Below are 22,839 nucleotides of genomic sequence, written 5' to 3'. Positions count from 1 at the left end.
CCGCCATCTTGGGACAATGACGTCATCTTCAGGAGGCCGGCTGGATCGCTCCAGCCGGCCCTCATGCCATCCCTCATAGTATGCTCAGCCAATCGCGGCTGAGCAGCTGATGACGCGCCAGAGGGGGGGGGGGCGGCATGAGGGAGGGCTGAAGCGGTCCGGCTGGCCTCCTAAAGATGATGTCATTGTCCCAAGATGGCGGCGGGGCTCGACAGTAATGGGGTGAGTATAATGCATCACACTTCCGGGGTGGGGGGGAACACGGGGAAGGGGGCCATTCACTTACATAACATACATTACAAAGTTGTATAACGTTGTAATGTGTGTTATTTAGTGAATAAATGTCGAGCACCGCACTACCCATTTAACTCTTATTTTGTCGTTTATACAAATCGCCTATTTCAGTCACATATGGACTGACTAGCTTTGTTGTAGCCTATTTATATTTCGTATTTGTTACTATTCTTGTTTGTTTCCTTCTGATGTTTACATCTTTGTAATACTTATCTTTGAAATAAATGCCCCCCCTTGTATCAGTCGCTAAATGAAAAACCAGAAGTAGAGTATAAGATATTGGCTTATAAATACTGCCCAAAAGTGGTCATAGGCCTCAGGTGCCACTGTAACTCCCCTACATATGCATATTCTGCACAGCCTGCATGTGTTATGTCTGCGCAGTAAGCTGCTGACATGACACCTGGTGGTGATGATCCCTTGAGAGAACAAAGAAACAGAAATTCGCCAAGTGCATCTTTATCTGCAACTGTGTCTGTTATTGACATCCCCATCTGTTCTTGAAGAAAAAAAGGTTTTTAAATCAACTGGTGTCAAAAAGTTATATAGATTTGTAACTTACTTCTATTAAGAAATCTCCAGTCTTCCCGTACTTATCAGCTGCTGTATGCCTTGCAGGAAGTGGTGTATTTCCATTCTGACACAGTGCTCTCTGCTGCCACCTCTGTCCATGTCAGGAACTGTCCAGAGCAGTAGCAAATCCCCATTTCCATTCTGGACAACCACTTAACCACACAATGTAATTTGGACCTTTATACCAACATACCTTTATAACCGTCTGACTGAGCGACATGAGTGTTAAATGTGATTCATTACATCCACTTTATATATAAAAAAAAAAAAAGCCTTGTGAATAGGATTTGGTCTGCAACAACTTTCTAAAGTGACTGAACAGTAGCATACTATATGGCGGGATGATTACATTGTTCTGCCTTCTCTTCCTTTCCAGGGTTCATTCTCTAACAAAGAAAATAATAGCGGAGGCCATGCCCTGCGCTCCCTGACCAGAAAAAAAGCAGAAAATGGGCATAGCCTTTCAGATTCCAGCTTGGACAAAACCAACGAATCGCTGAACATGAGTAACACAGAAGAGAAAAGGTTCACCAGGTACGTACATCCCACACACTGGTTATTGCTTCTGGAGATCGACAGATCATATTTTTTTATATTATATAATTTTTTTATGTTTTTTATTATATATATATATATATATATATATATATATATATATATATATATATATATATATATATATATATATTAGCTAAAGTGTAACATTTGGACTGAAAATCTTCTTGCCTTTTCAGGAGAGTGGCCAGACTGCAAGCAGATGCAACAAGTACTAATGGCACTTGTAAAGAAGGTACATGGCCTCTTATTTGTTTTGCCTTATATATTAAGCGTCTTCCTGATTTTAAAATCATCCTTAGCCAAGATGCATCTCTTAACATTTACAATTACATTGTTTTAGTTTAAGTGGTACTGTGATCCCTCAACTTACAATGGCCTCAGGATACAATATTTTCAACACTGTTCCTTTCTGGCCCATCATAACTTGAGACCAGACTCAACATACAACATACAATGCTACAGACAGTCAGGATCTGCGGCACATGTGAATAACTGACCAATGAATGGAAATGGCCATTTTACTGATAACACCCCAGTATTATTGAGGTGCCTGCACTGGTTGTCCGTCTAGTAGTGATTCTCCTGAGTATAGTGTGATACTACATGTCCTGTGCTGCATAGAATTTTGGTCTCAACATACAATGGTTGTTCTGCAACCAATTAATATCGTATGTTGAGGGATCACTGTATTATAAATGGGGTTATCCAGGCTTAGACAAACATAGCCACTGTCTTCAGAAACAGCCCCACTCTTGTCTTGAGCGTAGATGTCGTTTTGCTGCTCAGTTCCATTGAAGTGTATGGTGATACCACACACAACTTGAGGAGAAGGCATGGTGCTGTTTTTTGCAAGAAAGTAGCTGTGCTTCTTCTAATCCTGGACAACTTTTTAAAACCATGTATGAACCATGCGGCAAAGCCTCCGCCTTGTACTGTATGTAAACCTGTCATGGTATGTTTATATTGGAACAGGGGCAGATGTCTTAGTGACTGTGGTCTCCATTGTATCAATTTGTGTGTGGTCAAACGTATTGAAGTCATGGTCCCCAGCTGTAGCTGACTAGGTCATGGTGTGCTGGTAATCCCCATGTTGAAGACACTACTGGTGTATTAGATCTCCCCAGTGGCTTTTGAGCATTCACTGCCATTTGTTCCTCATTTGTCTGCTTTAGACCACAGACTGAGACACAGTATGGATTTTGTCATCAAAGTGTTATTACTACCTGAGCCTTTTATCCCCCATCATTGGATAAGAGATAACAAGCTCATCTGAGTGCTGAACTCCCAAGTGTTTAGTGACTATATAGGGTGAATAGTCTCCATATAGGCCATTGTCTCCGTTCTCTGTATTGGTGAGGGTCTGGTTGATCAGACCCCCCCCGAGCGATCAGCTTAGTATCCCCTGTCCTATGGTTACGGGATAATACTCTCAGATGCTCAGATCTCTGCAGGGAGATGTAAACTAAACATGATCAGCCCACAGCTATAGCTGCAGATGTTAATCGGACAATTTGTTTCTAAAAAAAATCTCAGAAAATTTTCTTCCAGTAGACATAATCTTGATATGGCTTGGTGTCAATTTGTGGCCCTCCAGCTTTTGCAAAACTACAATTCCCGTCATGCTATGGCTTTGGCAGTCCAGGCAGGATGGAAATTGTTTTGCAGCAGCTGGAGGGCTGTGCGTTTGACACCCCTGATCTAGGTTCAACTTAGTAGAGTTGTGGAGATCCCCGATGTTACATCTGTAGCACAAATGTTGCACACTTCATTGTAAGATCTGCACGTCCTTCACAAACTGATCATCTTTTTTTAACTTGAATCAGGGGATCTCCCATCTCCGGAGAGAAGATCACTGAGAACGACGAGGAGTGCAGAGAAGGCCAGCACACATGAAGAGAACGGAGATGTTGAAGTTCGGCGCAGTGGCAGGATCAGGAGGAGCCGATACAGCACCACAAACCAGTCTGTGCTGTTTGACAAACTTATTACAAAGTAGGTATAAACCACTAAAGATTAGATTGCTGAAAAGATGGGGTTGAGTTACAGTCTTGTTGTTTGCAATTCCTTGAGTTATTTCAGGTGTTTCTAATTGGTGTTGGTCACTTTTATGTACTTTCAGCATCTAAAACCATATTTTTTTTTACTATGCTTATTTTAATCATAAAGGCTTAACTAGAGTCTGATTGGTTTCAGTACTGCCGAAGCTGTTTTACAGAAGATGGATCATATGAAGAAAATGCGTCGACGCCGAATGCGTGAGCTTGAGGATTTGGGAGAGTTTAATGACACTGAAGAAGTAAATGTTTTTTTTTTTTTTATTATTATTTTTTTTTAATATGTACACAAACCATGATAAAACTAAAGCTGGCCATTCACATTGTTGCTGATAAAATCTAATATAATTTGGTGGGACTGGTCAGCCAGCTAATGTTTATAGGGGCCTCCCAATCCTCCATCAAATGATGTCTGCAGGAGTAGAACCAATCGGTTAGACTTCAACACACAGGTCCTTTTTTCTTCTGCTATACAGGCATTTGCCAGCAGCAGTATTATCTCCCTTTCCTGACCTAGAGGCCAACTCCAGCGAAAATATTTTTCAAACTGGTGTCAGAAGGTTAAAAAAATTTGTAATTTACTTCTGTTTAAAAATCTCCAGTTTTTTCAGTACTTATTAGCTGCTGTATATCCTGCAGGAAGAGGTGTATTCTTTCCAGTCTGACACAGTGCTCTCTGCTGCCTCCTCTGTCCATATCAGGAACTGTCCAGCGCAGGAGAGGTTTTCTATGATTTGCTACTGCCCTGGACAGTTCCTGACATGGACAGAGGTGGCAGCAGAGAGCACTGTGTCAGACTGTAACAATACACCACTTCCTGCAGGACATACAGCAGCTGATAAGCACTGTAACACTTGAGGTTTTTATATAGAAGTAATTTGCAAAAATGTATAATAATTTCGACAGAGTTCCCATTTAATAGGGCGTGCACACTCGGCTTTCATGTGTTTGTGGGAGTTGTTGTCTGAACATTTATTAAGCTGAGAGCTACTATGCATGGCCCGCTTTAGTCTACCTTGTGTCTGCAGAAAAAAATTGTACCACAGTCATAGCCATTTTTTCATCCGACTTAGATGAATATTGTGCTCTGCTTATGGGCAGCACAAATGAAAGGGCCCCCTGATACAAAGTCCCTATGCCCTAGTAGAACATGCAAACTGAGGAAGCATAAAAGCTACTTTAAGGGTGCCTTCACATGTACCGTATCGCTGCGTTTTTATCGCTGCAAGTTTCTCGCACATAAATCCGCAGCGATACTGATTGCTATCAAATCATTGTATATGTATTCTCGCTGCATGTTCACATGCGAGTTCAACACCACAAAAAACGCAGCTAATTTCGTGCAAGTTTTGTGCGAGTTTGGTGTGATAAATACGCTGCGATACAGTACGTGTGAAGGCACCCTAAAGGTTGGCTGTGAATAATAGGCAGTTTAAATTAATATATCTGAGTATGAATCCCAATTTTCAGCATGTGATTTCTGACACTGGTTTGCTTCTGTCTCAGGAGAATCTTGATATGTATTCTCGTGTGAAGCAGAAACGCAACGTTCCACAGCTGGATGAAGAAACCACAGACAATCAGGAGGAAACTGGAGGTAAATTGACATGACTAATATAATGCTTTAATTTTAGGTTTCATAGCTGGTGTCTCCAGACGCTAATATATATGTAGTTTCTGTGCTGGCAAACGCATTCGCTTGGAGGCCATGTCACATGTCATACATGCCAAGTTTACCTTTACCATGGAAAAGTCGACAATTTACACTGCATGTGATTCAAACAGTGTTTCCATCCTTATTGCGCCATGGTATATTGCTAGGAGGATATCCCTTCACAATCCCTGACAATGGGACAATGTCTAATCCCTGCAATGGGACACGGAGCTAGTTTAGCACTGCATCCCTTTCTGATAGGACAGTGTATAGCTGCATTACAGATGGGCAATTTTACAAGTAACTGAGGCCACCCATATTTATTTGGAAGGGGCCACATTACTGTGCCTGGTACTGGAGGTTGTCAGGGCATGAATGTGATGGCTGGAAAGTCCTAGAGGGGAGAGAGAATACAAGTACAGGGTTACCCTGCCTCCCCTGTCCTGCTTTTTTATAGTTTGAATAGTGATGTAATTAAATGTATATAAAAGACAAAACTAAAATTCACCAAACCTGTTAGATTCCTCAGAAGAAGGTGAGGATCATGAGGATGAGGACGAAGATGAAGACGAGGATGAGGACGAAGATGGTGAAGAAGACAATCAAAAACGCTATGAGCTTAGACAAAGAAAAGCCGTTGTGCCTTACCAAGTTCCCCTTCAAGGTAATGCAGGAAAAGTTGAATAGATGACCAGTGTAGCCTATATTATAGATTATTTGACTAAAATGTGTATGGGACTTTACTCCTTTTTGTTGCAGATTTCTAACTGACCACCATCTTAGTAAGCCTAAATTGATCAATAGATTGCCATTCTTGGGGCAGTTTCGGCGGATAGCGGAATACGCCGGCCCATAGAATGGTGTCTATGGAGCCCAGGCTCTCCCAGATCCCGTTGTGATGTCACCACAGTCTAGTAAACCACCTGCATACTATGTTCATTATTGACTTCAGCATCCGTCCAAGGCCAGCACTGTAACCCCTGATGTTACTGATGACCATTTTGCAGGCCAAGCTGTTTACCTACAGCACGTGATGTTATAGGGGTACTCAGCGGGAATAAAATGCTTCAAATACACTGGTGTCAGAAAGAGATATATATTAAATGTAAGATATATACACACACACATATATATAAAAAAAAAATTATTTTAAAAATATTCAGCCTTTCAGTACTTAGCTGCTTTGTCCTGCAGGAAGTGGTGTATTCTTTCCAGTCTGGAGAGCAGAAGAGGTTTTCTATGGGGATTTGCTCCTGCTTTGGACAGTTCGTTACATAGACAGAGGTGGCAGAAGAGAACTGTGTCAGGCTGGAAAGAATAAACCACTTCCTGCAGGACATTCAGCAGCTGATAAGTTCTGGAAGACTTGAGGTTTTTAAATAGAAGTAATTTACAAATCTGTAACTTTCTGCTGCCTGTTTTGAAAGAAGAAAGTTTTGCTGCAGTACCCCTTTAACTGCAAAGAATTGTTGCCATTTATGTATGGTGAATAGCTCTAAGGGGTTAAATTCTGTGGTTCTGTATGTAGAAATTTTTTTGCTTATAAATTCATACAAAGTTATTTATCCACAAGTACAAAATGTTTTTGTTAGCTGTCATTCATGTCCTCTAAATAGGATAAAATAGCACCCTTGTAAATAACATTGTGCTCTGTCACAAATTGTGTAGCTAAGCGTTCGCGCTACAGAAATGCTTTGGCCAAATGCTATGGTATATTTAAACTTGCATTCAGGCAGCCATGAATGTGGGAAGCCTGTTGAAGTCTAAGAGCTAAGAGCGGATTTGTCATATAATACATTTGTATGTTTTTTTGACCTGCAAAATCCCTTTTTTTTTGTTGCATCAGAACCCAGACACCATAAGAAGCGGGATATGTTTTATGCTACCTCAACATCTCCTGTGAGAAGGCGAACCTACCGGTTTGGATCTGCTGGCCCAAGGAGTCCCTACTGCAAGAGACGACTCAACAGGTTAGGAAGCACAAGTGTACTCTTCTTATTGACTATATTTGATAGGAGAATTTATATAAATCTAACATGGATGAGAGATCTGGGTTCCTCACAAATCTCAAGGATGGGGCCTGGTACCAAGTGACCATCATAGGGGTGACTGCACATGCAAGGTTACTTTTATTATAGTCTAAGCTTTGTTTAAATTTCCAAATAAGGGGCTTCCTTATATTAAATCTATTATTATGGACTCTGTGGACTGAGCACTCATATATTTTATATTCAGCATTGGTTCATGTCTAGATGATTATTGCTTACCCGATCGATATCCTTAAAGTGTCACTGTTTCATTTTTATTTATTTTTTTGCAGAAATCAATAGTCCAGGCGATTTTTAAGAAACTTTGTAATTGGGTTTATTAGGCAAATATGCCAATATCTGCATTCAAAGAGACTTTCCCCAGGTCTCCCCCCCCCCCCCCCCCCCCTTCCTCCTCTCTCTGGTTTAAATCAGTCGGGTCCTGTCTATTCTAGCGAGGAGGCAGTTTAGGCAGCAGAGAACAAAGGATTACACAGTGGGACCTGTGTGTAAGCCAGTATTAAGAGGTCAGTGCTGACTTCAGAGGAGATAGCCCGGTGATGTAGCTGTAAATTAACTTTGTTGTTGTGTTTTGGTGCCTCATCTCCCTCCACCCCTCCCCTCTCAATAGAAAACAATGAAGACAGGGGGAGAGCTTCAAACTGCTTTTTCAAGATAAAAATGCATTTTTCGGTTAATAAACCCAATTACAAAGTTTCTTAAAATTGCCTGTACTATTGATTTCTGCAAAAAAAAAAAAAAAAAAAAAATTTAAACAGTGACACTTTAAATCTATTATAGACTCATGGACTCTGTGGACTGAGCACTCATCTAGATATGAACAATACTGAATATAAATATGATTATTGCTTACCCGATCAAAATCCTTAAAGCAGGATTCCTACAAGTTTTATGGGTTTGATCTAGGATGAGGTATAGAGTTTTTTTTCCTTCCACATTTAGGTAAGGGAAAAACTGAACAGGTTCATAACTTTCATAACTTCTGCAAATAATATTTTGATGGTTTAGGAGGAGACATGCCATACACAGCAGCGACTCCACATCCTCCTCCTCATCGGACGATGAACAGCACTTTGAGAGGCGGATGAATCGGAGCCGTAACAAAGCTATCAGCAGGTACATGGTTTACTTATCAGATTTTGCTGTCAGCATAGTTATCAATATAATATATTGTATTGTCAAAGTATATTTTACATTGATAGTTTGTGTGTGTACTTCTGAAAACATAGATTAGTATATTGGAAATATCTGTTTATTTTTTACCCTTATGATAAAGGTGCCTTCCGATGAACTTATTAAGAGATGATTTGAAGGGGATGCAAAAAGATCGGATGAAAATTGGTGCCAGCCTTGCTGATGTTGATCCAATGCAAATTGATACATCTGTAAGTGATGAATTTTACTACACATTTGTGCTCCGTTTTGGTCCTACATCAGAATATACATAGTTTATATTCTACAATTTTTAGATTATTATTGCGAACTTGCAGGATGTGACGTTTTTTTGTCCCCCCCCCCTCTGGTCTTTTAGGTGCGGTTCAGCAGTGTCGGCGGCCTGACTAGACATATAGCGTCTCTGAAAGAGATGGTGGTTTTCCCATTGCTTTATCCAGAAATCTTTGAAAAATTTAAAATCCAGCCTCCGCGGTATGTTTGGTTATCTTATGTAGTTTAAGATTAATAACATAGACATTAACTTGTTCAGTGCTTTATTGGGTTGTAAATCTCCTATCCTTGCTGCCAATATGCACATCACTGAACTTTATTTTTTTTATTTTTAACCTTTTATTTCATTCTCGTTTCAGAGGTTGTTTGTTCTATGGTCCACCTGGTACTGGCAAGACCTTGGTCGCTCGCGCTTTGGCCAATGAATGCAGTGTGGGCGACAGAAGAGTTTCCTTCTTCATGAGGAAAGGTGCAGATTGCTTGAGCAAATGGGTTGGAGAGTCTGAACGCCAGCTGAGATTATTATTTGATCAGGTAATTTACACTTCAGGGCTTGGTTCACACAATAAAATTCTGTTATGGTTTGTTTTGACCCCGTGACCCTTGACATTACAGACAAATGATTACATCCAGCACTACTTGGGGAACAAATTTGCTTTGTAACATCACCCTTATTCTGTTCAGAGACTGTACATGGAAAAGGGCAGTTTTTTGGATTCAAAGTAAATGGGTAAAATACTCCTGGAGAAGCACTTATGTCTGCAATTTTGCTCAAAAACTGAAGTTTTCCAAAAAACTGCCATGTGTGAAACCAGCCTAAAAGAATGTAATGATAAATTGTTGCATTGAAAAAGCAATTATACTAAACCTATGTCTTCTATGTGTAGGCTTATCAGATGCGTCCTTCAATCATCTTTTTTGATGAGATTGATGGCTTGGCTCCTGTACGGTCAAGCAGGCAAGACCAAATTCACAGGTAAGCTCCTTACTTTTCTCAGTTTTACTTTCACTGCTTTTGGGTGTTCATCCCCCTATTATTGGTGGTTACATCCCCATGTCTATTGATCAGTTCTAGACTTGGAGTCAAACTTCTTTATATACATGAGGATCTGTACCATAGCACTCTGGTGGTTAGTTTTAAATTGTCAATGCCTACGTTTTCCTTTCTCCTTTCTTACCTAATCTTGCAAATACACGCTAAGATGTTCTTTCCATATCAGTTCCATTGTATCCACACTGCTGGCTCTAATGGATGGCTTGGACAGCCGAGGGGAGATCGTTGTAATAGGGGCCACCAACAGACTTGACTCTATAGATCCAGCTCTTCGACGACCCGGCCGCTTTGACAGAGAATTTCTTTTCAGCTTGCCAGATAGAGATGTAGGTATTCTCCAATCTGAGCCTTTTGCTCCTTTTAGGCTACTTATACTTACCTATTGTAGTTATGAGATATAAAGCGTCTTATTGGGAGTCCTCTTGTAGTCATTGGTAGTAATCTCATCATATTAGCCTTACTGTGTATTTCGTGCAGGGGTTCTCTTGCGAGAAAAAAAATCAATTCTTTAAAATCTACTGGGGGTCTTTAAGTTAAATAGATTTGTAATTTAATTCTGTTTAAAAAGTTAAATTGTAAATTCATATAACTTTCTGACACCAGTTCATTTGAAGAAAAATAATTCTTTGGAGTACCCTTTTAATTGTAGAGCAGAGAAAAGTGTGAGCGATCCTCATGACATCTCTATGAGAATTGTTTTCCTTATGTTCCTAAAGCATTGACCCCATCCCTGGTCTATTATAGATTCGTGTTTGTAACTTTTGTTTTTTATGTCTTCCTAGGCAAGACTGGAAATTCTTAAAATTCATACAAAAGAGTGGAATCCTAAACCATCAGAAATGTTTCTGCAAGAATTGGCTGAAAAGTGTGTTGGTAAGTGTTTAGTTGGTTTGATCGTCTTTTTCTTCCCTCCTAGATCCCTATATTTTCTATCTGAAATTTGTGGTAATACATTTGTGCTTTATGTCCCCTTCCAAGGCTATTGTGGTGCAGACATAAAATCGGTGTGCGCCGAAGCGGCCCTGTGTGCTCTACGCAGACGTTACCCTCAGATTTACACAACATCAGACAAATTATTGCTGGATATATCTTCCATAAAAATCACAGCTAAAGACTTCATATTAGCAATGCAAAAAATTGTGCCAGCATCACAGAGAGCGGTGGTTTCTCCAGGTCAAGCCTTATCCTCCATTATTCAGCCCCTGCTGCAGAATACTCTTAAGAACATCTTGGTCTCCTTAAGAAAAGTTTTCCCACATGCAGATGAAGGACTCAAGAGCAAAGAATCTGGTACGTACCAGTATTTTTATTCTTAAAGGGCTGCTGTCATCACATGGTATCCCCTATTCAGACTAGCTGATCAGTGGGACCACCACCAATCCCAAGAAAAGAGGTCATGTGTCCTCTAAATGCAGCAGCACGAGGCCATAGATAATAGTAGTGGTGGAGGTCCCAGCAGTGAGGATAATGCTACTCGGCTAGTTTTAACTTATCCTGTGGATTGGGGATGACTTTTGAGTCATGTTTGTAGTGTAAAACTTTCATGTTTTGAATTATAGCTTCAGTAGCTTATTAGAAGCACATTCTGTCATCTTTTGGTGCAGTTTTCATTAAAATGGACTTACCCTTTCAGGATCTTCAAATACCATGCTGGATGAAGACTTGCTGTACAGCGATGATGAACAGCCCTCTGTATTTGAAAATGGAATTGCTCACAAGGTCCCCAACAACCAAAAAGAAAATCGCCCATTTCTTCACCTCAGTGTGTGAGTACAGATTGCACATTTACAGTAACAAATGTAACTTTAAGGACTGCAAAAGTAAGAGTCCTCCAGTCACTTGTCTTAGGCTGCCATCCTGGCACTCCCACCGATCTGGGGGGGGGGGGGGCAGGGGCTACAGCACATTACAGTACTTTGCCGGACACTTGAAGTGGTGGCGCCTGGTACTGCAGATTAGCCCTGTTTACTCTAATTTGCTGTGGTTAGAAGTACAGTCACTACAAAATATATTGCACCTTTTAAATGCAGAACAGGATGAGGTGTTTTCCAAGGTGCTGTGGCCCCTTAAGTGAGCTGATTAGTGGCAGTGACAGAATTTGTACTCCCACCAATCTGATGCTGATGGCCCATTCTCATCTGGTGCAGCTTGAAATATTATGTATAAGAAATCTGTGACGCATGCTGTTCACTAGTTTTAGGGTTGTTGAACATTCATGCGCGTGTTTTACACACAGATCCTGCTGGAATCTATGGATATTCTGTAACTAGTGCAAGTGATTGGGGGTGTATTATGTATGTGTATAATACTGTATTCACATAGGGTTTGAAGTTTATGTGGATTCTGCAAAAAAAACATCAGATTTGCCCCATTGAATAAACAGTGGACTACGATACGTACAGAGCTGCTGTTTTAATGACATCAGTTTCAGCCTCAGAACTTTGCTAAATGTTTGTGATTTGTCTTGTATGCAAATCCCCTGCAAGTAGTCATCTGGGTGGTAAGCTGTCGGCATCTAGTCACAGTCCCCTGGCCGTTCCTACACGTCAATCAATCCCAGGGGCGTGATTCAAACGGAATAATTAGCCTAACGTCATTTAGGGGCGCGATGTGCATCACGTCGGCGAGCCCACATTCTTACTACGCTGCGCATGCGCAGTACAGCGGTCCCGATCCGTGCAGGATAGCCTCTAACTCATTGCCAGAGATCCAGCAATGAGTTCAAGGCTATTCTGCATCTGCGCAGTATAGTGCAGACCAGGACTGCTGTACTGCTCATGCGCAGCGTAGTAAGAATGTGGGCGTGCCGACGTGATGCACAACGCGCCCCTGAATGACGTCAGGCTAACTATTCCGTTTGACTAGATGCCGACTGCTTACCACCCAGATGACTACTTGCGGGGGCTTTGCATACAGTGCTTCAAAAATATAAAGTAAGTTTGGGGAATATACATTACAGGGAGGAAAGTTAAAAAGATCACGCCTGGAAAGTGTGCTGGGCGCTGCTGCTGCACATTTCAATAGCGTTATAGTGGTTTTTTAGGCGATTGGTTCCCTTTAAGTGTATGTTGTATAGAAAAGACACTAGTATTGAGCCATCAAGCACTTCTGTAAAGTAATACAGTGCATCTGCAAAGTTCCGCGGCTCACTCATGTAGTTTTTTTTTTTTTTTTTGTGTGTATTAAATAGTGTTCAGAACTTTAAACTATGCTTCTATAACATTTTGGTCTTGCAGCCTGCTTATGTCTCCTTGCCTTGGCTGTTCTTTTCAGTAGAAGAAAACTGGAAAAAAAAATATTTTTTTTTTAACATAAGGAAACCCTAATGGATGGAAAATCATTGCTGCCATGGCATCCTGTCAGACACTTACCTTAATAAGTTCACATTAAAACATCTTCAGATTATCTTTTCTAGGAATAATTTTGTTTGTTTTTATTGTAGAAATGCAAGTCACCAGCCGACATCTTACAGACCCAGGATGCTGTTAGCAGGTAGTCCGGGACTAGGCCAGGGGACGCACTTGGCTCCAGCTGTCATACATGCCTTGGAGATGTTTACAGTATACACACTAGACCTGGCTGTTCTTTTTGGTGTTAGTGTCGTATCTCCAGAAGAAAACTGTGCACAGGTAACAATAAATGTTCCTATAAAAGGATGTGATGGCTTTTGTATATAGGTTTTTATGTAGAAGTAATCGTAGTATAAACTATATGCTATAGCCAGCTGTGAGCCAATAATGAGTGGCTGATTTCTATAAGGTTGTCGCCGGTCATTTGTGCAGTAGTAGTTTTTAAGTCTGTGTCTGACATTCTGGGAAGTATTTGTTAGCCTGTGTTCACTCCTTGCAGATTCCTTGTGGTACCTTTTTTTTTTTTTTTTTTTTTTTTCTTTTGGTGGGAACATAGTGTTGGGACATTGATAGGTTAATTGACCTATAGCTAAATATAATGACAAACAAACTAATTGTCCCATCAATCCCATGAACTAATTCACTAATTCCCTGAATGTTAAACATGCTCTAATTGTTACAAAAAAGGGGGTGGTGGTCAGCGCAAAAAATGGATTCCTCGATATTTCTACTGACAATAGTGATGTAACATTGCGGGTATACCGTTAAAACAGAAGAGGTATAATGTTAAATGATGCTAAATTGTGCTAAATAAATGTTGCCTACACACGGAGTATAAGTGTATAGGCAACAATTATTTAGCACAATTTAGCATCATTTAACATTTAACATTATACCTCTTCTGTTTTAACGGTATACCCGCCTGTTACATCACTATTGTCAGTAGAAATATCGGGGAATCCATTTTTTGTGCTGAACGTCACCCCCTTTTTTGTATCCTTTTGTATTATTACACTGTAGTGAACCTACGGGTGTTCACTTTGGACGTTAAGCAGCATTCCAGTGCAGCGCTAGTGAGGGGTTGGTACAACAGATCACACCCCATTACATTTCTGTATATGCTCTAATTGTTACTTTAAACTTTTTCTACAGCTTTTCCGAGAGGCAAAAAGAACTGCTCCAAGCATCCTGTATATTCCACACATCCATCTGTGGTGGGAGACTGTCGGCTTTACCCTGAAGGCAACATTCATCACTTTACTCAAGAACATCCCATCATTTTCTCCCATTCTTCTTCTGGCAACCTGCGATGTCAATTATGCAGATCTGCCCTCTGAGGTAAGAAGTGTTTAACACAGATATATATCAAGGCTTATACCTGTTGTAAGTTGCTTCATTTATATTATGCATACGCTTTTAAGAAGATCTACTTCATCTATTTTTTGTTAGCTGCAAGAACTTTTCCTGGATGACTATGGTGAAGTTTTTCACGTTCCCTTACCCACAAAGGAGCAGCGGAGAGCTTTCTTTGAGGATCTTATCTTGAATCAAGCTGCCAAGCCTCCCTCATCAAAGAAAAAGACCAGTTAGTGACATCCTACTTCTGTGTGTATGTTTATAACATTTGTCTTCATGTGGAAAATCATGAACATTTTGACTTTTAGTTTTGCAGGCCCTTGAAGTTCTGCCAGTGTGTCCTCCCCCTGAACCGCGGCAACTGACTGCTGAGGAGCTGAAGAGATTGGAGGAGCAAGAAGAAGAGACTCTTCGTGAGTTGCGTCTCTTCCTTAGAGATGTGACCCACAGACTTGCTATTGATAAACGCTTCAGAGCTTTTACAAAGCCAGTGGACCTAGAAGAGGTAAAGGCATAAAGATGGCTTAATTTACATAGAGCAGATAAACTTGCATATAGAGCTTCTTTTTACACTTTTGTCATAAGGGGTTTACCCTACTTGATAGATAAGCATTATGCTGTAGTCCCAACGAGCAGGATTGTTTACTTTCTACATGATGATATTTAATTGGGGAGAGATTCCTGCTAAATATTCCCCTCTATTTTCTTGAAATGAAGCACACACGCTTGGCTGAGTGTTCATTGTTAAAGGGGTCGTTCACAAAAAAAATTTTGTCACTCAACTAGTGACAGATTTGTAATTTACTACTTTTAAAACATCTTCAGTCTTCCAGTACTAATCAGCTGCTGTATGTCCTGCAGGAAGTGGTGTATTCTTTTTCCAGTCTGACACAGTGCTCTCTGCTGCCACCTCTGTCCATCTCAGGAACTGTCCAAAGCAGCAGCAAATCCCCATAGAAAACCTCTCGTGCTCTCCAGACTGGAAAAAATACCCCTTTTTCTTTCAGGACATACAGCAGCTGATAAGTACTGGAAGACTGGAGATATTTTAATAGAAGTAAAAATTGGTGAACTACCCTTTTTTTCCGTACATAAATTTTTATTTGTCAAAATAATAAGAGACAACACAAAATGCAATAGCCATATTGAGTGCAAAAAAATGACACACTGTACACAACAGTGACATATTGTGTAGTATATAACATCCTATCAATTACATATAATATAGGCCTATATGCAAATCACACCTAAGGCCAAGTGAGCTACCCTTTTTAATAGTGTGTGTGTGTGTGTGTGTGTGTGTGTGTGTGTGTGTGTGTGTGTGTGTAATTTTTATGAACAACCACTTTAAGGTGAAATTATGGGAGATTGTAGTTGGTCAGCTGAAGAGATTGTATTACATCTAGTTGTGAAATTTTTACTACTAGAAAGTTAGATGACTGAATACATTTTAGTGCATGTACACAAAGTGTATGTATATTATGTAGCTTGGATTAGATGCATAATCTTTTTTTTTTTTTTTTTTAAATCAGGTTCCTGATTATGTTACAGTTATTGCACAACCAATGGACCTCTCAACTGTTATAAGCAAAATTGATCTGCACAAGTATCAGACAGTAAAGGAATATTTAAAAGACATTGATCTTATATGCAGCAATGCACTTGAGTACAATCCAGACAAAGACCCCAGTGGTAAGTTGTTTTTTTTTTGTTTTTTTGTTTTTTTTTGCAATTGGATAAAACTTAAAGGGGTATTCCCACCCCAGGAAATTATCCTCTAGCTATAGGATAGGACACTTTATTTACCTCCTTATTTGCCAGATACTTTACAGACAACTGATATATAAACCACATGTGAATACACAAACTAACCTAATTAATTTCCTTCTCGCTGAAACAAAGTTACGTGCTGCTGCTGTGGTCTTTACAATCATAACCTTAACGTAAAATTTTTTACGCTCACTCAATACCTGACAGCCATTGTTTCATGTCTTGTAGCTTGGATTTTTCCATTGTTACACTTGGTAACTTGCTTCAAGCTCTTATATCTGAATGCTATCGTCAGGTTTCCTGTTACCATTTCGAATTCATTGTTAGAATGCAATAAGAAAAGGGAGTCCGGCTGCTGTTCAGAGGTCCCATAGAGAATAAATGGAGAGTTTTTCCAGAGTATTTTCTTGTTCTCTGGATCATTGGAGGGGACCTATTGTGGTTAACTCTCTGCTTCTCCCCATATCCTGTGGCTAGCTTATAACTTCATGATATGGGAATATATCTTTAAATAGAAATCCTGCTCCCCGGCTTCACATTTTTGAGTCAAAACAATGTGGTGTGAAAACACTTCTAAGAATAAATGTTTTCTTGTATGTATGTGTAGTAATGCTGTGAACGTCCCAACTTTTTCAGACCGTTTAATCCGCCACCGAGCATGCACGCTAAGAGACGCCACTTATGCAATAATAAAACAAGAATTGGATGAAGAATTTGAAAAGCTATGTGAAGAAATTCAGGAGTCCCGCAAAAAACGAGGTAATGAAATGTGTATTGTACATGTTGACAGATGTGAGAATACTCTTGGCCTGCTTTCTTATTTTCTCTCTCTTTCTATCTGATTACATTGGGTATACAACGTAACTTGTAATAGTCTTAATAAAACTACCTCAAGGTCCAAGATAAATGTGAGGGCCTAGTATGTGAAAACCAAAAACACTACCCAGCTGGGGATGGTAAAGATGGAGGGAAGTGTACTCTAAGCTAGATGGTACAAGCTCTCCCAGCCTTTTGGGGTGACCCCAGCCACTATGGCAGTCCCTTCCTCCACTAGGTGCAAGGACAGAATAAAGAAAACCATGAAGTGATAAATTTTATCATTCACCAAAAATTAAATTAAGATAAAATCACAGATCAAAATCATTTCAAAATAGTTTTTTGTTCCAACACGTTTTCCTTATCTAATAAAACGGGTTAATCGGGGAACGATAAAGTAGATGATGATCCTCCAATATATGGTAAAAATGTTGTGTGTCTATGTTCATGTAGGAAGTATCCACAATGCTTTCTAGAAAACAAAACAACCTAATATCCCCTTAATATGTTATCATAGTTCTGTGATCCAGCTAACTGAACTGATGATGCTAAATGCACCCACAAGGGTGCAGAATGTAATAAGCTACATTCTGTGTGGTAATTGTTACAATGTAAATCTTTTATTTAGGTTTTTCATCTTCAAAGTACATTCCATCCTATTACCACGTTCTGCCTAAAACTGCTACAGTTCAGGATGGGAAGAGAACAGACATGGTAAACCTAGAAAAACCGCCTGGATCTACCTTTCCCATTGCAGCAAGTACACCTAGCACAGGTGTGTGGTAATATCTGGCCTTTAATAACAATGAAATGCGTTGCAATCTCAAGTGCTATTTTATTTCTTTCATTCAATACAAGTGAGAAGATGACACTAATGGACTTTAAAGTTGCTTCTCTCCACCCTGTTGTATCCTGAAAGATCAGCAATACCTGAAGCTGCAACACTTATGGACTTCGGGCCTGGTGGACAGATTCCATTGGCAGGGTTATGGGAGTCGGGGTATGTGCACACTGAGCAATTCTTGGGGAATTCCGTGCTGAATTTCCATTCTGTGCGGAATTACGCTCATTTTATAGCGCTCGTGGAATTCCATCCGAAACCGCCAGTGCAATCTGCCCAAAGAATCAACCGGTTCATTCTTCAGGCGGATTGCAGAATCCGGACGGGAGTTTCCACTGTGTGCACATGGAAGACGGAATTCCCATTTTGCTCTATAGAAAGGAGCAATGTTGCATTTAAACGGGTGGCGTTCCGTGCGAATTGCTCAGTGTGTACATACCCTGAATCAAATATGATGGACTCTGCAACAAGATTCTTGCCCTTCAACAGTAATATGAACAGATCCTTAGCTGGGCAAGGGGAGTAGCCAGAGGGGGAGCCACCTAGTTTACACATCTCGCTTTGACCATATTTTATTAAGAAGGAGCATGCTGCTATTTCATGCTGCCCATAGTTCAGGCTGCATGAATCTGCTAAGAGGTTCCTTTTAAGTGTTAGGCTAGGCATGCAACAGCCATCAGTTTCCCCCCCCCCCCCCCCCCCCCCCCCCCCGATAGAACAGATACATTAAACGGATAGCAAAATCGTGATGTGACCCTAGCCTTAGTCTTTTTGTATATTTGTGACTGCTGAAAGTCATTGTCATAAAAAATGCTTATCCTTTGCTCCTGTATTCTGTCTTTTTAATGACTTCAGTGCATGTGGTTTTAGTTTTTTTAAAGAAAGGTATATTTTTGTTATCCTGGATTAGGCCTTTAACTGGTTAAGAACCACAAAGGCTTTGAGCTGCAATCCAGTCTCTATTAATTTTTCTTTTTGTCTTGTATTCTTCAAAAGGAAAGAGAAAATACAAAAGGAAGAATCGATGGAGTTCAGGGTGGTCCAGTAGTTATAAAAAGAAGAAGGTTCCACGGCCTGATAAAAACGATGAGGAACTTGGAAGTGATGCCGACCATGAACTCCAAGAGTCCAGTTTGGATCAGACTGAAGTAGAATTTGGAGATGAGTCTTCAATGGAGGCCGAGAACGGTCATTTAGAAGGTGAAGATGTGAGAAAGGAAACGGAAAAGGCCTCTCCTACTAAGAATACATCTGTATCCTTGGCTCCTGAGGAACCTGCGGAGAATCCTGCACCAACAGTAAATGGCGACCACATGGAAACAAGTGGTACGAGACTCATTCTTGCTCTGTTGGTTTGTCTATTCACACGTCGGTATATTTTCCAATCCGTGATGGTCTGTGATGGATAGGCCTTATGCTGCGTTTACTCGGAGTGATAATTCGCCTGATCGTACAATTAACGATTTTGAAGTAACATATATATTTTTTTTTTTTTTAATAAATATCAGCGTTTAGACGGAACAATATATTGTACAGAGCGATCGTTTTGCTCACATAAGTTAAATCGGTGAACGACTGTTTACACGGAACGATCTGCAAATTTTTTGCGAACGACTAAACATGTAAGATCAAAATGAACGATTTCTCGCTCGTTTGAACGTTTGCTGCGTTTACACGTACGATTATCGTTCGAATTCGATCGTTATCGTGCAAATTTGAACGATAATCGTTCTGTGTAAACGCAGCATTAGAAATGAGCGACATTTCTGAGTTCAGGTTCATACGAACCTAAATGATCTGCATCTGAATCCCTTTGCCTGCCTTAAGGTGGATGCAGACCAAGCACTGACTGGAAAACTTGCATACAACCCTATGGCCTATAGATGTTCCTTGTTTTCCAGGCAATCCTTGGGTGCAGCCACCTTCTCCAGGCAACCATATTTAAATGTCGATTGTTCAGGTTGTTCGAAATTTTGGCACGTTTGCTCATCTCTAATAGGCATGTTTCAGATAACAAAATATTAAAACTGTTTGTCATGAAATATAAGCCTTGGGACGGCTTAATTCTACCACGTTTGACTCTAAACCTGACTGTCTTACAACCCAAACGGAGAGAATCAAAAATTCCTATAATGCTGTCAGGTCATTAGACCCTTGGTCAGTCCAGTACTATGCCATAATACAGATGCAGAAATGCAGCTATATTCTAGACTACAAATTCTTGTTATTGATCCAGGTCTGGAGACGGTAGCTGTGCTCTTATAACAGTGTGACATTCTTTTTTTTTAATTTTTAGATTTGTGTGTGTTGAGGATGACCCGTGGCAGACAACTGCAGGTGGAGCAGCAGAACCTTATCAGCGTGGATAAAATAATGGACATACTTTCTGAGCCAGCACAAACCTTTCATGTCAATCATGAGCACCTTAAGGCAAGTTTTTAATCTTTTGAGGAAAACGTACAGTGTAATGTGGAAATATCATCAGGACTGACTTCTAATCTTGGTCAAAGAATGGAGGGGCTGTACTGCTCCTGTCCAGTAACTGTACAGAGAACCGTAACTTGGCCTGATTACTGTGAATGCAAAAGGCCTGGACAGGAGCTTACACAGAGCACGATTGAAAATGATGTTCAAATTTTGAAATTGGCTCTAATTTTCAAGATGTAGACGTACTTTCTATACTTCTTACAGCCTGTGATACAATACTAGGAAAAGTTTGCATCATCAACTGGTATATTGCATCATCTTAGAATGACCAATAGTTATGGTATAAGGCTAGGTTTACACTGCGTTTTTGACAAAAAACGGATGAAAAAAACATGCATTCGTGTGCATCCGTTTTGATCTGCTTTTCCATTGACTTCCATTTTATAAAAAAAATCCGTTTTTTTTATAACGGACACAAGAGTAGTGTCAACACTACTTTTGTGTCCGTTATAAAAAAAAAAACGGATCCGTTTCGATCCGTTTTTTTTTTATAATGGAAGTCAACGTGAAAAACGGATCAAAATGGATGCACACAAATGCATCCGTTTTTCATCCGTTTTTTGCAAAAAAAACTGATTAAAAAAACGGATTGCAAAAACGCAGTGTGAACCTAGCCTAAGGTATCGAGGTAAATGGAACCCATCAATGCTTGCAGATTACTGTTGGAAAGTTATCAGAGACCATCCCATGTATGAATACAAAAGACGTGTAAATGCACCGAGAAGCCATTGAATAAGGACCTACACTCACCGGCCACTTTATTAGGTACACCTGTCCAACTGCATGTTACCACTCAATTTCTAATCAGCCAATCACATGGCTGCAACTCAGTGCATTTAGGCATGTAGACATGGTCAAGACAATCTCCTGCAGTTCAAACCGAGCATCAGTATGGGGAAGAAAGGTGATTTGAGTGCCTTTGAACGTGGCATGGTTTTTGGTGCCAGAAGGGCTGGTCTGAGTATTTCAGAAACTGCTGATCTACTGGGATTTTCACGCACAACCATCTCTAGGGTTTACAGAGAATGGTCCAAAAAAGAAAAAACATCCAGTGAGCGGCAGTTCTGTGGGCGGAAATGCCTTGTTGATGCCAGAGGTCAGAGGAGAATGGGCAGACTGGTTCGAGCTGATAGAAAGGCAACAGTGACTCAAATAGCCAACCGTTACAACCAAGGTAGGCAGAAGAGCATCTCTGAACGCACAGTACGGCCAACTTTGAGGCAGATGGGCTACAGCAGCAGAAGACCACACCGGGTGCCACTCCTTTCAGCTAAGAACAGGAAACTGAGGCTACAATTTGCACAAGCTCATCGAAATTGGACAGTAGAACATTGGAAAAACGTTGCCTGGTCTGATGAGTCTCGATTTCTGCTGCGACATTCGGATGGTAGGGTCAGAATTTGGCGTCAACAACATGTAAGCATGGATCCATCCTGCCTTGTATCAACGGTTCAGGCTGGTGGTGGTGGTGTCATGGTGTGGGGAATATTTTCTTGGCACTCTTTGGGCCCCTTGGTACCAATTGAGCATCGTTGCAACGCCACAGCCTACCTGAGTATTGTTGCTGACCATGTCCATCCCTTTCTGACCACAATGTACCCAACATCTGATGGCTACTTTCAGCAGGATAATGCGCCATGTCATAAAGCTAGAATCATCTCAGACTGGTTTCTTGAACATGACAATGAGTTCACTGTACTCAAATGGCCTCCACAGTCACCAGATCTCAATCCAATAGAGCATCTTTGGGATGTGGTGGAACGGGAGATTCGCATCATGGATGTGCAGCCGACAAATCTGCGGCAACTGTGTGATGCCATCATGTCAATATGGACCAAAATCTCTGAGGAAGCCTCCAGCACCTTGTTGTATCTATGCCACGAAGAATTGAGGCAGTTCTGAAGGCAAAAGGGGGTCCAACCCGTTACTAGCATGGTGTACCTAATAAAGTGGCCGGTGAGTGTACATTCCAGAGGTCAATAAACAGAATTAATTTGTAAAAACTCTTGGATATGCCTATAAATTGTAGTTGATTTCAGATAGAACTAAGTTTCCTATGAATATATTTCAAAAGTTTATGAACAGTAACCTTGCTTCCTTATGATTGCAGAAGTAATAAATATGTCGGCTATTATGCTGTATTCTATACAATTCACAAAACAGTAACATGATAACTCTTCCGTATCATAGAAACTAGAGACAATTCACATTTTTCCTTGTGATATTTGAATTCAGCACATAACAATCATTAAGAAATGGATAATTTTATTTCTGAACCAAACAAGTTTTGAAAATTTGTTGACCAGTGTAAATGGAGCCACAGTGCACATGCCTAGTCTTTCTACTCACTCTATGGTTTTTCCAAACAGAACTGATGGAGTCCATTGAGAGTGAATGGAGTGTTGGCCGGGTGCGCTCTGCTGCTCTGTTCATTCAAGGGATAACAGATCTCCATGATGTGTGGGGGTTCCAGTGGTCAGATCCCACTGAACAGCTAGTTATCCCCTATCCTGTGCAAAAATGAATCATTTTTAACAT

The 22,839-nt window shown here is 40.4% G+C and overlaps 1 protein-coding gene and 1 long non-coding RNA gene across 2 annotated transcripts in view; one reads left to right on the top strand and one right to left on the bottom strand.

Annotated features, from left to right (window-relative positions):
* ATAD2 (ATPase family AAA domain containing 2) overlaps nucleotides 1-22,839 on the top strand; it is a 36,709-nt gene that overhangs the window by 11,409 nt on the left and 2,461 nt on the right. Inside the window, exons 2-26 of the mRNA XM_069957129.1 lie at nucleotides 1,244-1,401; nucleotides 1,602-1,657; nucleotides 3,249-3,417; nucleotides 3,619-3,721; nucleotides 4,986-5,076; nucleotides 5,654-5,797; nucleotides 6,980-7,103; nucleotides 8,190-8,297; nucleotides 8,458-8,566; nucleotides 8,713-8,828; nucleotides 8,987-9,161; nucleotides 9,515-9,603; nucleotides 9,848-10,007; nucleotides 10,464-10,554; nucleotides 10,660-10,971; nucleotides 11,315-11,447; nucleotides 13,124-13,310; nucleotides 14,184-14,369; nucleotides 14,481-14,616; nucleotides 14,696-14,892; nucleotides 15,920-16,079; nucleotides 16,794-16,916; nucleotides 17,602-17,748; nucleotides 18,811-19,140; nucleotides 20,111-20,244. Of these exons, the coding sequence (XP_069813230.1) occupies nucleotides 1,244-1,401; nucleotides 1,602-1,657; nucleotides 3,249-3,417; nucleotides 3,619-3,721; nucleotides 4,986-5,076; nucleotides 5,654-5,797; nucleotides 6,980-7,103; nucleotides 8,190-8,297; nucleotides 8,458-8,566; nucleotides 8,713-8,828; nucleotides 8,987-9,161; nucleotides 9,515-9,603; nucleotides 9,848-10,007; nucleotides 10,464-10,554; nucleotides 10,660-10,971; nucleotides 11,315-11,447; nucleotides 13,124-13,310; nucleotides 14,184-14,369; nucleotides 14,481-14,616; nucleotides 14,696-14,892; nucleotides 15,920-16,079; nucleotides 16,794-16,916; nucleotides 17,602-17,748; nucleotides 18,811-19,140; nucleotides 20,111-20,244 (3,738 nt within the window). The remainder of the gene's footprint in view (nucleotides 1-1,243; nucleotides 1,402-1,601; nucleotides 1,658-3,248; nucleotides 3,418-3,618; nucleotides 3,722-4,985; nucleotides 5,077-5,653; nucleotides 5,798-6,979; nucleotides 7,104-8,189; nucleotides 8,298-8,457; nucleotides 8,567-8,712; nucleotides 8,829-8,986; nucleotides 9,162-9,514; nucleotides 9,604-9,847; nucleotides 10,008-10,463; nucleotides 10,555-10,659; nucleotides 10,972-11,314; nucleotides 11,448-13,123; nucleotides 13,311-14,183; nucleotides 14,370-14,480; nucleotides 14,617-14,695; nucleotides 14,893-15,919; nucleotides 16,080-16,793; nucleotides 16,917-17,601; nucleotides 17,749-18,810; nucleotides 19,141-20,110; nucleotides 20,245-22,839) is intronic.
* Nucleotides 14,020-22,839, bottom strand: part of LOC138783014 (uncharacterized) — a 38,366-nt gene continuing 29,546 nt past the window's right edge. Inside the window, exon 3 of the long non-coding RNA XR_011361613.1 lies at nucleotides 14,020-14,883. This is a non-coding gene — a long non-coding RNA (uncharacterized lncRNA). The remainder of the gene's footprint in view (nucleotides 14,884-22,839) is intronic.

This window comes from Dendropsophus ebraccatus, chromosome 2 (assembly GCF_027789765.1).
Source record: "Dendropsophus ebraccatus isolate aDenEbr1 chromosome 2, aDenEbr1.pat, whole genome shotgun sequence".
Classification (NCBI taxonomy): Eukaryota; Metazoa; Chordata; class Amphibia; order Anura; family Hylidae; genus Dendropsophus; species Dendropsophus ebraccatus.
Note: the sequence above shows the minus strand (reverse complement) of the source record. Positions and strands in the feature narration are given on the sequence as shown.